The 15,605-nt window shown below is 49.4% G+C and overlaps 1 protein-coding gene across 1 annotated transcript in view; it reads left to right on the top strand.

The window, feature by feature from the left end:
* The first annotated feature begins 10,752 nt into the window (after positions 1–10,752).
* Positions 10,753–15,605, top strand: part of LOC135968961 (uncharacterized) — a 45,084-nt gene continuing 40,231 nt past the window's right edge. Inside the window, exons 1-4 of the mRNA XM_074028239.1 lie at positions 10,753–10,829; positions 11,111–11,274; positions 11,601–11,683; positions 11,767–12,055. Of these exons, the coding sequence (XP_073884340.1) occupies positions 10,753–10,829; positions 11,111–11,274; positions 11,601–11,683; positions 11,767–12,055 (613 nt within the window). The remainder of the gene's footprint in view (positions 10,830–11,110; positions 11,275–11,600; positions 11,684–11,766; positions 12,056–15,605) is intronic.

The following is a 15,605-nucleotide window of genomic DNA, read 5'->3' as shown; positions in this document are numbered from 1 at the left end:
AAGATGATGAAAAGGGGGAAGAGCAGCTCTCTCACCTATAGTGCTGCCAGGCGCTTCCAACTTTCAACATAAGGGACACTAAATAGCTTTCCCAACGAAAACAACTGAGATGTTGGGTAAAACCTACAAAAATGCATCTTTGTAAGTGCATTACTGGGCTGGCATTGAAGGATGGAATCCACAGCAGTCGATAAGGAATTGGCGGGAACCAAAGTGGAATTTATTTTTCTGTTTAGACAGTTGCACAGAGGATGGGGCATCAGAAACAAAACCGGATGTCTCTCCAAAATGAGGTCAGAAATCTGACATCTTAGACTTAAAATAAAAGCCCACCTCAGAGCAGGAGCAGCAAGGAGAGCAGCTGTCCCTGCATTGGTGCTGGGTGGAGGGAAAACCACTGACCCTGAGAACCGATGAGAAACAGTCCTCCAGGAGTTCATGCTGGAAGACCTCGAGAGCATGGGTCAAATCGACGTGACACCAGGCGGCTGCTAACTTCACCTCTACCCCATGTGAGTGAACATCTTTGCTGAAACAATGCAACCCTGTCCTCAAAATATCTCCCCACTTAAAATTCCAAGAAAGATAAGTCCCCGTGCAAAAAGTTACAAAACATAAGTAAACAAAGTACTGTGGATACATCCAATAATTCAAGAAACAAATTGAGCAGAGTCACAAAAATCCAAAATGTGGAAAAGATCAACTGCTGGCAAAGTATCCACTGCTGTTGCTCCCGTTAAGAGACTGTATTTCATAAAAAGCTAGACACGCCCCTCTGTGGCCTCACACTTGCCTTCTCAGGCATGTCTGCCCCAGAAATGCCTTTGCACTGCCTTCTCCAAGAGACACATACGGGGCAAGAATATTTAGGCAGTGATTGTAGACATAGAAAACACTTGAAAGCCACCCAAATACATCTCTATCAAGGAAAAAAGCTGGCATAGTCACATTGTGGAATATGATACAGCTGTGAAAATGAACTGCCGTTAGAAGCATCAGCAATGAAAAATTACAGTGAACAAAGGAAATTACTGAAAAATACACTGCTATTCCACATACAGTTCACAAACTATAACATATGACATGGCTGAATAATATACAGAGAAATGATATAACTTATGAAAAGCAAGACAAACATTAACACATTAGTCCTATGTCTGGGTGAAGAAGGGAGACCCAGGTGATGAAAGAAGGGCGCATTGTAGCCTTTCAAGACACTCGATGCTAATGCATGATGACAACAGCGCAATTATTAATCTATCAGATTATGCATTCAGTTTTGTTTGTTTGTTTGTTTGCTTTTGAGGCGGAGTTTTGCTCATGTAGCCCAGGCTAGAGTGTAATGGCACGATCTCGGCTCGCTGCAACTTCTATCTCCTGGGTTCAAACAACTCTCCCACCTCAGCCTCCCGAGTAGCTGGGATCACAGGTGCCTGCCATGATGCTCAGCTAACTTTTTGTATTTTTTTAGTAGAGACGGGTTTCACCACATTGGCCAGGCTGGTCTTAAACACCTGACCTCAAATGATCCACCCGCCTCAGCCTCCGAAAGTGCTGGGCTTACAGACATGAGCCACCATGCCCAGCCAAATTTTATAGACTCTTAGGTGTCATATATTTCATAATTAAACATAAAAAACTAAATGTTTACTGTAGTTTGTAAATGAAAGAGCAATAAAAATTGTTGCAAACTTTTAAACATCAAACCTGTTGTATAGCTCATAGTGACCCTCCTATTAAGCTGTGGTAAGCTCCAATTGGTATTTCATTGTTATTTTCTAAAAACTAGGTGAACAGATGAAAAACAGAATTCAGTTTTAAAACAAGATATTAAGATAATGTTACTGGTTGAAAGTGTCCAGGTTGTTGGTGCCTTGAACCAAGAATTGGACGCAATGCAAAAATGGAGCAAGGAAAGAATGAAGCAGCAAAGCAGACATTTACGGAAAATGAAAGCACGCTCCACAGGGTGAGAGCGCCTGAGCACAGGGGGCCCGTTACTGAAGTTTCTAGGGCTTAAATCCCCTCTCGAGGTTTCCATTGGTTACTTGGTGTGTACCCTACGTAAATGAAGAGGATGAAGTAAAATTACAAAGTCATGTACTCGGTGTAAGCCCTGTGTAAATGGAGAGGATATTTCTTGTCATACCGCAAGAGTTTCCATTTGATTTCGTTCTCGGAAGTCAAGGTGAATCGGCCTTATGTTCCTGCCTCCAGACCCTTTTCTCCTGCCTCCGTGGAATGGATGGCAGGACATGGAAAATGGTTTTGTCCAAATGACACGTCCCAGGGCACTGGCAGCTGAGGACAAGAGGGAACCAGTTGGTGTCACTGAGGAACGCTCACCCGTGTCTCCACACCGCACAGAACAAAGTGAGTGTCCTTGTCCTGAACCCTCTGAAGTGAGTATCTCGCCTCAGGGCTTTCATGAAACCCTTTTTAGGAGAGGCTCCTTCTCTCTCCTTCTGCAGCCACAAGGCAGCAGGGATAGCCCCTCTCTCGCTGAAGTTCTTCTTAAAAAAACAAAGAGAATAAAATACTAGAATTAATGTAATGAATAATAAAATAATGAAAATGAAAGTATGTTTCACAGAAGCAGCTCTGGAATTTCATGTATTGGTGGCGTTAAAAGCATAAAATGGGCCTATAGGCCTGGCGGGGTGGCTCATGCCTGTAATCCCAGCACTTTGGGAGTCTGAGGCAGGTGGATCACGAGGTCAGGAGATCGAGACCATCCTGGCTAACACAGTGAAACACCGTCTCTACTAAAAATACAAAAAATTAGCCATACATGGTGATGGGGCCCTGTAGTCCCAGCTACTCGGGAGGCTGAGGCAGGAGAATGGCGTGAACCCGGGAGGCCGAGCTTGTAGTGAGCCGATATCGCTTCACTGCACTCCAGCCTGGGCAACAGAACAAGACTCTGTCTAAAAAAAAAAAAAAAAAAAGAAAAAAGAAAATGGGCCTATAGAGCTCCATTTAATGGCAAAAAATTAAGGAAAGAATAAAAAGACTCTGCTAATAATGGTGACGTGAGCTGCTCATATTGTCATTTTCTCTGGGACCTAATATTGGGGAGGAGGTGGGACCACCTGCCACCAGGCTCCAGGTGATTTTCGGGCTGTTCCCCCAAATCACTGCAGCCTCTTCCCTGCTGGTCCCTTGATCCTGCTGCTGTGCCGGGCGTCCTGAGTGGCAGGAGGCACCTCGGCAGCTTCCAGTGGGATAGGCCTGCGGCATTCTGAGCCTGAATGTCGTGATCACTAGGAAGTAAGGAGACATAAGCAGGAAGGGTTCAGGGATGGAGCGGCCGCTTCTCAGGGATCAGTCTCGGGCCCGAGCTGAGAAGAATCCCCTTTCAGGACGATGGCTCCAGGCTGAGGTCAACGCTGTTTCTGTGCGTTATGATGACTGACCTGCATCCACAGGGAAGCGTATCCGGGCTCCTTTTTCCCAGGCAATGTTGGGAATACCTTGAAATGGGCACTGGTGGATTTCAATTCCAGCCTTCCAGAAGCCACTCCAAATGGAAATGGAGCTAACGGATGCAGGTGGAGTAAGTAAACAACTTTAGGTCCCAAACAACAATTTTCACATACAATATAGTGTACAGGGAAAAATAAAGCCTTGAGACCCCAACTCACAGCCAAAACGGAAAAAAATCATTAAGTTGGAAGCTGAATCATGCAAGAAACTGCCTTTCCTTTTGTTCCTAAGCAGATAGTTACAGATAGCTACATCTCCACAGGAAGCTGGTCTATGTTCACCTTATCTTATATAAAGGCTTATGTAGAGGACTGATTTACCGCATGTGAGATGAAGACGTAACTGATCCTTCCCCATCTGCTCTCTTTCTCTTGCAACCTGAGGAAGACCACAGGTTCCCTCTCTCCCCTCCTGCCCACCATTTTCCTCCAGCCCACCCTTCCCCTCCAGCCCACCCTTCCCTCCTGCCCACTCTTTTCCTCCAGCCCAGCCTTCCTCTCCAGCCCAGCCTTCTCCTCCAGCCCGCCTGGAAGAGGAAGAGGTCTGCAGCTTACATCAGAATCTCGAAGTTGACACCCAAAAAAGGTAAAAGATCCTGCGGGATGCTGGCATATACAACTAATGAGATAACGCTCTGGGTGTACATCCTAGCATACAGGAAGAGCATTCTTGTTCATGGCGGTGGTTTCAAATATTTCAGTGAGTTTTCCCTTGAATGCCTCAGTTGGGAGCCACTTCAGTTCAGCGCAGGAAGCAAGGGAGCTTCAAGGACTGGTAGTTATGAATTCAAGCTTATACACAGCGACAGATCACAGGTCTGTGGAAGATACTGGTCAATCAATATACAGAGGTAGCATTCCATAACTGAAGCATAGGGCATATCTGACTTCATCTGACAAGGCTAAAATCATGATTGTTTTTCTAACTGGGAAATTTATGTAACTTATTTGCCAATAAACAACCATCTCTCTCTCCCCATTTTCTGACATAACGCTAGTCGTTAGAGAAATGTTCCGATGATGTTCATGAAAGAACAAACCAGTGTCTTCCGCTTTAATACCACCTATTTCACACATATGACTCTTGCTGCTTCCATGTGACACTAAAAATATCGGGAGTGCCAGGAAGTCTCTTTAATCATCGTTCTCCAACGTGCTCAGGAGATGAAGTCATTCTGTGAAGTGGACTTCAGTTGACACCACTGAGAAAACGTCCTAGAGAAAGTAAAACTTGTAGTGGCCTCATACTTTACAGAAATAATCCAACTTCTTTCTTTCATCTCTCTCCGGTTTTTGGACATGAATTTTAATTGGTTCAGGGCGACCTGTTTCTGCATCAAAGTCTTGGGAAGCTTCCATCTGTTTTTATATTATATTATATTATATTATATTATATTATATTATATTATTTAGAAATAGAGTCTCACTGTGTCACTCAGGCCAAAGTGTAGTGGTATGATCACGGCTCACTGCAGTCTCAACCTCCCAGGCTCGAGCCAATCCTCAGGCCTCCACCACCTGAGTAGCTGGGACTGCAGGTGTGCCACCATGTCCTGCTAACGTTTTATTTTTATTTTTTTATTTTTTGTAGAGACAGGATCTCGTTATGTGGCCAAAGCGGGTCTCAAACTCCTGGTCTCAAGCAATCCTTGTGTCAGCCTCCTAAAGTGCTGAGATTATAGACATGAGCCATGGCACGCAGCTGATTTATTAGTTTATTTTCTCAGAACTCTATGCAACCTGATTCTTAATACATAAGGAAAGAGAAGCCAGTCAAAAGTGGAAGTAGTTGCACACAATGAAAGTGTCATTTGGCACTTAGACAAGAGAGGCGGATTGTAAAAATGAAAGATCTACATGTCGCAATTGGCTGTGGGCTTGGACTCCAGCACTTTTTATTTTTATTTTTTTAGGAGATAGTGTCTCACTCTCTTACTCAAGCTGGAGTGCAGTGATATAATCATAGCTCACTGTTATCTCAAACTCCTGAGTTCAAGTGATCCTCCTGCCTCGACCTCCCAAGTACCTGGGACTACAGATGTGCCATCGCTCCAGGTAATTTTTTTTTTTTTTGAATTTTTGTAGAGACGAGGTCTCCCTGTGTTGCCCAGGCTAGTCTCAAACATGTGACCTCAAGCAATCGTTCCCCCTTGGCCTCTAAAGCACTGGGGTTATAGGTGTGAGTCACTGTACCCGGCCAAGAAACCAACCCCACCTGTTTTCTATATAAAGTTTAGCATCTAGATACGAAGCAAAATAAGTTTTCAAGATCAAGGAGTCTGAAGGGAAGCTGCTGGGAGGGGAATGGGCTCAAGGCAGCGTTTTCTGGTCTACAGTTTTGCTTATTCTTGGACTTTCCAAAGTCCTGAAAGAAGCAGAAGGAAAGTGAGAAGAGAGGAAGAGGCAGGAGGAAAGGAGGAGGGCTGCACCTCTGCGGTTGCAGATTAGCCCAAGCCGGCTCAGTGGCTGGGAAGGAAGGGAGGAAACCCCCAAGGCCGAAGGTGGAGTCAGAGTCCTGGGTCCAGCAGAGACTGGACAGGAGGAGGGTGCCGGGAGCCAAAGACCTTCCTGCTAGCACTGCAACCTCTTAAACTGCTTAGGCTTTTATCTAAATTTGATATGTCCGCATTTTGTAGACCTCCAAACCAAGTCACTCAGGGTAACCCAGACAGGAAGGGGAGGATGATAGGAGAAGGTGCCCCACCTGATGATGCCCTTCTGGCTTTTATCCATTCCTGGGAATGACTCTTTCTCCAACTCGGGGGATACCCCTATGGGAGAATACAGTGGCGTGGACCAGCAGTGGAGAATTCCAAGTCCAAAAAACGATTGGCATTTTCAAGGAAAGTAAGAAATCATCCTGCATATATGAAATATTGGGAAAAAGGTTGTTACTAATAATTCTCAAGCGACCACTCTGGTGAGACTAGGTTTCTCTGGGGATGTGTGGAGCAGGGTGTATGTACCGAGTGAGCACATCCCACCCTTCAGACTCCTTCAGCTCCTGTCTACTGTAGCAGTCAGAGGGCAACTCCTGTCCTCATCTCCTCTGAGCGACCCACTCACTCATTCACTCACTCATTCATTCACTCGTTAACTCATTCACTCACTCACTCATTCACTCATTCACTCCTTCACTCGCTCACTCACTCATTCACTCACCCTTTTACTCACTTGCTCATTCATTTACTCATTCACTCACTCATTCACTGACCCATTCACTCACGCACTCACTCATTCACTCACCCATTCACTCACTCAGTCATTCCCTAACTCACCCTTTCACTCACTCACCCATTCACTCATTCACTCACTCATTCACTCACTTATTCACTCACTCACTCATTTCCTCATTCATTCACTCAATCATTCACTCACTCAAATCATTCACTCATTCACTCACTCATTCACCTCTTCACTCACTCATTCACTCATCCTTTACTCACACACTCACTCATTTATTGACTCATTCACTCACTCGTTCATTCACTCACTCAATTCTTCACTCCCTCATTCACTTGTTCGCTCACTGACTCATTCACTCACTCTTTCCCTCACCCATTCACTCACTCACCCACTCATCTGTTCACTCACTCATTCACCCACTCACCCATTCACTAAGTCACTCATTCATTCACTCACTCACTCACTCATCACTCATTTATTCCCTCGGTCACTCACTCATTCACTCACTTATTCACTTGCTTATTCACTCACTCATTCACTAAGACGCTCATTCATTCACTTACTCACTTATTCACTCACCCATTCACTCACTCACTCATTCACTCATTGACTCCCTTGGCAATTCATTCACTCACTCACGGTCACTCATTCAGTCATTTACCCACTCACTCACTCATTTCTCCTTCCCTCATCCACTCACTCACTCATTCACTGACTGACACTCACTCACCCATTCACTCATTTACTCACTCATTTACTCCTTCACTCACTCACTCACTCACTCCCTCCCTCCTTCATTCATTCATTCAGCAGCACCCATGACAGGTTCACTCTTTCCTGGGCTCTGCTGTTGCCCTGGGACTGCAGCAGGGAAGAGTCAAAGATCTCTGAATCCACGGCATTCAGAGTTCAGCCAGGGGACCTTTCGAGAAGCCCAGCAGATAGGTGAAATGCCCCATGTGTGACACTGACGAGGATGTTTTAAGAGCAGCAGGGAGGGAACAGGAGTGTGCATGGAGCCCAAAATTTCTAAGAGGGTGATCTGGGGAGGCCTCACCGTGCAGGAGACCTTGCAGGACAGACCTGTGGAAAGTGGGCAGAGTCGGTAGGGAGAGGAGGGCCTGGGTTGAGGAAAGAGCAGGCTAGGCCTGAGGTTGTCGGGTGCCTGCATGGGCCTCTGGGCAGCACCAGGATCTGAAGGGACCAGAGGACAGGCCAGTGTGGCTTGTGTGGGGTCTGTGACTCCGAGTCAGCAGAGAAGATGCCTGAATTACATCCTGATAGGTGCACCCTGACTTTGAAGCTGAGGACACCCGAGACATGGAGGTGGGGTGGAGGTTGGGGCAGAGCAGGGGATGAGGAGGGAGCCTGTTCCGGTCCAGGTCAAAGGTGGTGGCCTGGCCCTAGTGGCTCCAGATGCAATGAAGAGCCAATGGGGACTTTCCTGAGGGACTTAGATGCCAGGGTGGAAGAGCACTGCAAGGCTTCAGCCTGAGCCCCTGGGAGGATGGAGTCACCAGGAGCTGAGGTAAGGAAGACTGAGCGATGGGGGGTTGTGTGGGGGGTGCAGAGGCCTGAGCTCAGTTTGGCCCCTGCAGATTTGAGATGCCCACTCCATGCACAGGCCGAGACAGCAGAGAAGGGGAAGAGGCTGCAGCTCAGGTAGCCCTGGGATGTGCAGCCCCACATGCTGGGGCACTGGGTCATGGTGTCCTCATGGCTGGGAGCTGCTTCCCTCCTGGGATGCCAGAACTCCTTTAGGGCACATCGGCAACTCCTGCGCTCACCACTGAGGGGAAGTGGGAAGGGCAGCTGTCCCTATGCATGTTCTCCTTCACCTTGTCCTAGGCAGGTCCCAGGCAGCACCACCCTCCCAAGTGGCTCCCCTTGGCCGCTGTCTCTAGTGTTCACAGCCAGACCCTAGAAGAGGGCTGGACTCAGCGGCTCACTTCTGATGAATAGAACCAGGCAAAAGAGATGGTGGTCTCTCCTGAGATTGGATTGGGAGGAGCTGAGGTTCTGTCCACTGGAACTCTCCCCCTGGCTCTTGGTAGGTGCTAGTTCTGGCAAAGCCAGTCACCCGCCCAGGGCAGAGGGCAACCTGAAGCTGATGCCACAGAGAGACTGGGGCCTTCAGTCCAACAGCCTGCAAGCAACAGAATCCTGCCAGCAACACAGAAGTGAGCATGGAAGCAGCTCCTCCCCTGATGAGCCTGAGCCTTCAGAAGACACAGCAGCCCTAGGCAGACACCTGCTGCAGCCCTGGAGAGCCCCTGGGGCAGAGGGCCCAGTGAAGCCTGCCTGAACTCCTGGCCCAAGGAGTAATCATTCCTGGGGTATAAGTGTGTGCTGGTGTGGGCCTTTGGAGTAATCTGTCAAGGGACAATAAAGAACAAGCACACACCTCAGGTCCTACTGGGTGGAAGCTGTACGGTCAGCACGGCATGTAATATCTTCCTCTTGAATTAGAAGATTCATTGCTAAGGCCAAAGTTAAAAAAAAAAAAAAAAAAACCTCTAGTTGTAGCAACATTGAAATACATGACTTTCAAAAAAAAAAAAAAAAAAAAAGCCATAGCTATTCTTTTCCATCTTTGCTACAGGTATATATTAATATATGTTAATTCCCTGACTGACTGAGCAAGGGGCCAAACTCATAAGAACAGATGTGTGAGGACCGTCAGTGACCACCCTGACCCCAGCCCTTATACACAGACAAACTTTTGAACATAATCCGTAACCTTGGGGGTCTTGACACTCTAAATTTTATTGTTTTTCATTAGCTATTTCTATTCCCTAAACAATACCTGTTCATCGCAGAGAAAAATGGCATTGCCTATACTAAGCAAAAGAAAGGAAATAAAATGCTCAGAAACATTTACAGATGTATGCAGACTCACACACACACACACACACACACACACACACGCACGCACGCACTCACACACAGGCTCGCACTGCGTCTAGGCCTGCCTTTTCACTTATTTGTATGTCCTGAACATATTTCCATGTCAGTAGACACATATCTTTGTAGCGGTAACAGCAACTAAATATTATTGCAGCGCATATTTTTACCATCATTTATTTAACTCATCATGTTTGAACTGTTAGGTTGTATCTATCATTTTCTGTATTACAGACAATTTGATGACAAATGACCAATCCCCTAATGTTCAATATAAAAATATCAATTGTATAAGGAGATAACGGGTATTTGGCTAAAATAAAATTCAGTGTGGCCCACCTTCTCCACATGTAACGTGCTCTAAAAAGGCATGAATAATTAAATTAGCCCTTCTATTCTCCAGCACAGATCCTGAGCCCAACTGTGGGTGCAGGTGCTTAGAGCCTCGGTCTGCTCTTCTGCCCGCCAGAAGGCAAAGGCCACTCAACTGCCACCTTAAGACAGCCAGGATTCGCCTCTCCCTTTTAATTAATAGAATAATGCTCAGGTTCACTGCATGAGAGCAGCGCTCTCTGACTTTGCATTCATCAGGATAACCTAGGTGGTTTGTTTAAAACTACACATTTCCTGGCTGAGCTCCCAGAAACTGGACTTCAGTGGTTTAATGGGGGTGTGCATAGGACAGGTGATTCTGAGGACCACGAGGGGTTAGGAATTTCGCCGTTAATTCTGGCCAAGGGAGAGATTAGACCATCCAGCATTGTCTGCAGCATATATTTTTTTTCCTCTTTTGCAATGAATATTTGATGCTCAGCGGGATGAGCCCCAGGATGAGGCACACATCCAAGAAAAATCCATGCCTCTCCATCTTTTCCCCAGGATTGCCCTTTGGTGAGACTCTCCTTTGCGATTGCTTCACTTTCCCGGGTTCATAGAACAAACCTCTTCTTAGTCTCTTTTGTTGTTTCCTATCTGTTCAACAAACACCCACTGCGCAGGACCATCCTCCGGAAAGCCCTCGAGTGGGGCCGTTTGGGAGCCCTTCTTCGTGGGGTGAGCACTGAAGGAACCGGGATCCCATAAGCCCGTGCTTTTGTAGGGGCTGCTCCCTGTCCCATCGCAGGTAACTGGCACCAGGCTGTTAAGCTGTGGATGGGCAACTGGCACAGCGCTTTGAATGTGCGTATTTCAGCACGTGGAGTTGGCCGGTGAAGTCAGCCGAGGTCGGCACAGCGTACAGCAGCGCGCCTGTCCGTAGGGAGGAAGTGTCGTCCCGCCTCCCCGCCAGGTCAGTCCCGTTGCGCCTCCTCCTATCCCACTCTGACTTTCGCGCGCCCATGCGTCTCTGAGTGTAGCGCCCCGATACTCTTCCCCACCCCAAGGATTCTTCTCCCCACGGGACGAGCTGGGGGCCCGGGAGCGCCACAGACCCCGTGGACCCGGGAAATCGCTGCTTCGTCATAGCTAAGCTCGCCGCGCTCAGCTTTTCCCACCACCTGGAGGATCCACTCTCCGTGCGTCCTTCCCGACCTCAGGCTGCAGAGAAAACGTGGGGGCGGGGATCGAGGAAGCCGCGCGCAGAGGCTCCTAGCGCAGCCCCAGGAGGAATCCTGCCGCCACCAAGAAGCTGTGCGCGCGGCCGGGCTCGGCGCTGACAACAGCCGGATCTACCGGGCCTGCCGCGAGCCTCCGCGTCCAGGTGGGGTCTCCGCGCCCCAATTCCACCCCACCCCGCCATCGGCGCTCCCCGCAAGTGCGGAGTTTCCACCGGCCCCGGCGTTCGCGCCCACTCACGGTCTCCCTTGCCCCCCCCCTCCCCGCCCCGGGAGATGCTCCCGGCGTTCTATTCCGCCCTGCCTTGGCCCGCCCAGCGAACGATGTGACCCCGCCCCCTTGCGGTCTCCCCTCCCCCGGTCGCTGCCCCTGCCCCCACCTGTGGCGCTCCGGGCATCTCTAAAGGCCCCAACCAGAGTCCTCCAACCCACCCGCAAGGGTAGCACACCGGCAACGCGGCCCCACCCCCAGGGACTCCGCCCACTTGTGGTGTTACCCCCGCCTCCGCGACCTCACCCACCGCTAGCGCGGCAGCCACCTACGACGACCCCCGCGTAGGTCCTCCTGCTCACACCCGGCCCCGGCCAGCCCCTGCCCCTTTCTCTGCCCCTTTCCCTGCCCCTGCCCCTGCCCCTAGCCGCGCCCCACCCCCGCAGCCCCTCCTGTGCGCTTGGGCCCCGCCCGTCAAGGCCCTTTGACGCTAGGGCCGGGCGGGGGCGCGGGCGGGGCAGCGTTTCCGAGTCGGGCGCACGCGGGCAGGGTCTCCATTGCCTGCTGCGCACCCGGACTAGCGGCTGCCCTCGGCCTCCTCGTCTTGGACGCGGAAGACTCCCGGGCCCCCAAGGGCTCCTTGCGGAAGTTCCTGGAGCAGCTCTCCGGGGCCGGCAAGGCCATCGGCGTGCTGACCAGCGGGGGACATGCTCAAGGTGCGCGCCCCCCTCCGGGCGGCGAGGGAGGGACGGACGGAGAAGGGGAGAAGAGGGAGAAGGGGAGAACAGGGCGAAGGGGATGGGGGAACCGGGCAGAAGAGGGGGAAGCGATGGGAGGACCCGGGGAAAGGTGGGGAAGCGATGGGAAGAACTGGGGAGAAGAGCGGGGAAGCGATGGGAAGAACTGGGGAGAAGCCCGTGCCCGGGAGCGGCAGGGGTACCTGCGGGGCGGCGGGAGCCGGCAAGGCAGCCCCGGGGTCCATGCCGGGTGGGGCGGAGGAGGAAGGAACATGGCGATAGGAACCTCCATTCGGAAAATAGTGAGCTTTCCACCCTCTCCGGTTTATGTTTTAAATTGAGCCTGGTAGAGGGGGTCGCCTGGAGCACCTTCCGGGGTCGTTCTGCCTCTGAGCTGTAGGATGGGGCCGGGCTTCCCCTCCGAATCCTGGGTACAGCGCGATCACTTCTTAAGTTGCCCCCGCCCCCCAACTCCGCCCCACGCCACCTCCCAGCTTGTCGAGGAAGAAAGGGCCGGATCCCGGCGGGCCTCCTGTCGCCTCGGGCCCCCCGCGGCGTGGGCGGGGTCCCGGCTGCTGCAATGCGGGAAACGGCAGGGGTGCTCTGGGTTCCCGCCTAGCGTCTCCGAGGCAGTCAGGCAGCCCCTCGCGTTTCCGTTGGAAGATTTTAAAAAAGGGTTTCCTGCGCTCGCATGTGCTGTCGCCTTCCGGCTCGTGACAAAACCGAAAACTAAAATGGGTCCCAGGCCCTCCCCGCCAGCCTCCGCGGACGGGAAGGAGCAGGAATCGGGGACTCCGGGACGTCAGTGGCGCTGCAGCGCGGGCTCTGGGCTTCCCCTGTCCTGTAATGTGGAAAGGGCTCTCCAGGAGGGGCCGAGCCTGGGCCCACGACGCAGGCGCTCCGGGAGGACATTTAACATTGAAGAGCGAGAGGTGGTGGAGACTGCGCTCCCCAGGCCCCAGGTGCACGTAGGGGCACCGGTGCCCAGGTTCAGGAGGGTGAGGCCTTCTTGGCCAGGTAGCCTTGTTAAATCTATCTGAAAATCACAGATAACTAAGTATCAAGTCGTCACAGATCATTTTAGTATCCTGAATGAGATGGCTACGGAAAACATGAAAACGTCGTTACTGGTTACGTGCATGATGCATCCAAAACATTGTTACCTGCACAGTGGCAGCACTGATATTTGTGGGCTTTTGAACGTGTGGACTGGAGTGTTAAGAGCCCTTCAGAGTTATGACAGTAGTTTGATTTGAATGTTCTTTTCTTGGCGAATAAATGCTGTACATTGAATTTACCCAGGAAACTAGGAAGGTGAACCCACACGAAGGACACAGGCCTGTGGGCTGCTCCAGGCGCCCTTAGGGCGTTGCAGGGCCTGAGCCATGCGCTTCCTGCTCAGCCTCCTGAGAGCCGTGACGGCGTCTCTGTTCTGCCTCACACTGGACCCGCTAGTTTCATATTCTTGTTATGGTTCCGAGGCTACAAGCGGTTGGATTCTGTGAGACACTCTCTGTCTTCCTCCTCCGGCTGCTTTCAAATGGGTCGTCTTTTTTTAGAACTGATTTTTTAAGCAGTGATTGATGGGGTGAGTTGTAGTGCTGTCCTGAACTGCAGAGGGAGCGCATTGAGGAACCTGGGTTTTGATGCTGTGCACATCAGCAGAGTCACCAGCCCAGGGCCCTGTCAGTCCCATTATTAAGCTCATTTCTTGCTCTTGTCATCGTTACTCAGACGCCTTAAAAAAAAAGCAAACTCCTGCTTACCGTCACTGGCTGAGTTTGGCAAATGGGTGTTTACCCTGGAAAGAGGAGCATTTTGTCCTCTGGAACGTCTAAGGCGCCCTTTGGTGAGGTGGTCTGTTTCTGACCACTCTATCCCGTGGGCGTCCTTCCTACTTCCACCTTCCCTTTCCGAACGCCTCCGCCTCCAGGGCTTTAACTTTCCTTCTGTGTGTGTGCCACGCAGAGGTTATGACTGTTGTGCCAGTGCCCTGTTTTTTCTTTCTTTCTTTCTTTCTTTCTTTCTTTCTTTCTTTCTTTCTTTCTTTCTTTCTTTCTTTCTTTCTTTCTTTCTTTTTTTCTTTTCTTTTCTTTTTTCTTTCTTTCTTTCTTTCTCTCTCTTTCTCTCTTTCTTTCTTTCTTTTCTTTTCTTTTCTTTTCTTTTCTTTCTTTCTTTCTTTCTTTCTTTCTTTCTTTCTTTCTTTCTTTCTTTCTTTCTTTCTTTCTTTCTTTTTCTTTTTGCTGAGGGCCCAAAACTTGCTGCATCTCAAAAGAAGCAATTGCATCCATTTGTTCGCGATGAGCATAAACTGCTCTTTAAGGGAGACTAATTGGTAAACCCGGCTGCTGTGGGTAGAAAGACAGAGGTGGCTGCGGAAGCAGGGCTCTGCCTCTTGGAAGCCTGCACAACCTTCCTGCTTTCTTTCTTCAATATCCGCGGGGGGGGGGGTGGTTAATTTTAATAAGCCCTGGAAACCAACAAAGCAGGAAAGTGCTAAGACATTGAGGTGTGAGATTTAAAATGACAACCAGCAGCCTCTCATTCTTCCTTCACTGAGGAAGGAAGGAACCAGTTGCCTCTTCGTTTTGGGGCTGCAGGGTATGTTTGGCAGAGACACTGGCCCTTTGTGCTGTGTGACTCATGAATTGAGATAGTTCTTTACTAAGTGTTTTGTGCAGTAGGTATGAAAATGGGGAAAGAGGGAGCACTGTCCTTGGTGGAGAGGCGTGGAGAGACGCTGTGATACATAGCGAGTCCTTTTTTTCTGGGCTCCTGGTTTTCAATCTTTTTCTTCTTTTTTTCCTAACAGCTTGAAAGATGATTTTTGTGTCTTAATTAAAAGATTGAAGACTGTGGGTCAGACCCAAACTAATTCCATTGGCATCAAAGAAAAGGATTCTTTACATATTTATCTATAGGCACAATTTATTTTTTTATTTTTTGCTGAATTATCTGGTTAGTCAAATCATACATTAGAGAAGCAATATTAAAAATTAAAAAATAAAAAATGTGTCTGTAAACGTATCCCCCTTCCATTCCAGTCTTTGTTTCTGTGTAATTTTAGAACCTCGGACCATGATGTACATAGAGTTTATATTCTTTTAATATCTTGCTACTTCATTGTTTTCATGTTTAATCTTTGGGTTGATGTATCACAGGTTACTTGACCGTTTCTTACAGGTGTTTGGTTTAGTTTTTTTTTTCCCTTAACGCTAATGTAAATTTGAGTGTTTGGATGGTAGTTTTAGCAGAATTTAAGGCAGAGTCTCAGTTAGGGTGATGGATCGATTTATAGTCCCTAGTTTGAGGAGAGAGGTGGCAATATGCCCTTTCTTCTAAAATTGATATGTTAAATCACAATGGACATTTACATGATTTTGAGCACTTGGGACTCCCCTGGGGTTCACTGGTATTGCACGGTCCGGGCTGGGGATCTTCTGCTGGAGAGGCCCCCAGCGTGCCCAGCGCAGGGTCCTGAGTGTGTTGCTGCAGGACAAGCTCTGGGCTTTGCCCTGCAGCGGCCGTC

The sequence above is a fragment of the Macaca fascicularis genome, chromosome 20 (genome assembly GCF_037993035.2).
Source record: "Macaca fascicularis isolate 582-1 chromosome 20, T2T-MFA8v1.1".
Classification (NCBI taxonomy): domain Eukaryota; kingdom Metazoa; phylum Chordata; class Mammalia; order Primates; family Cercopithecidae; genus Macaca; species Macaca fascicularis.
The sequence above is the reverse complement of the archived record's forward strand: the minus strand, read 5'-3'. Positions and strand labels throughout refer to the sequence as shown.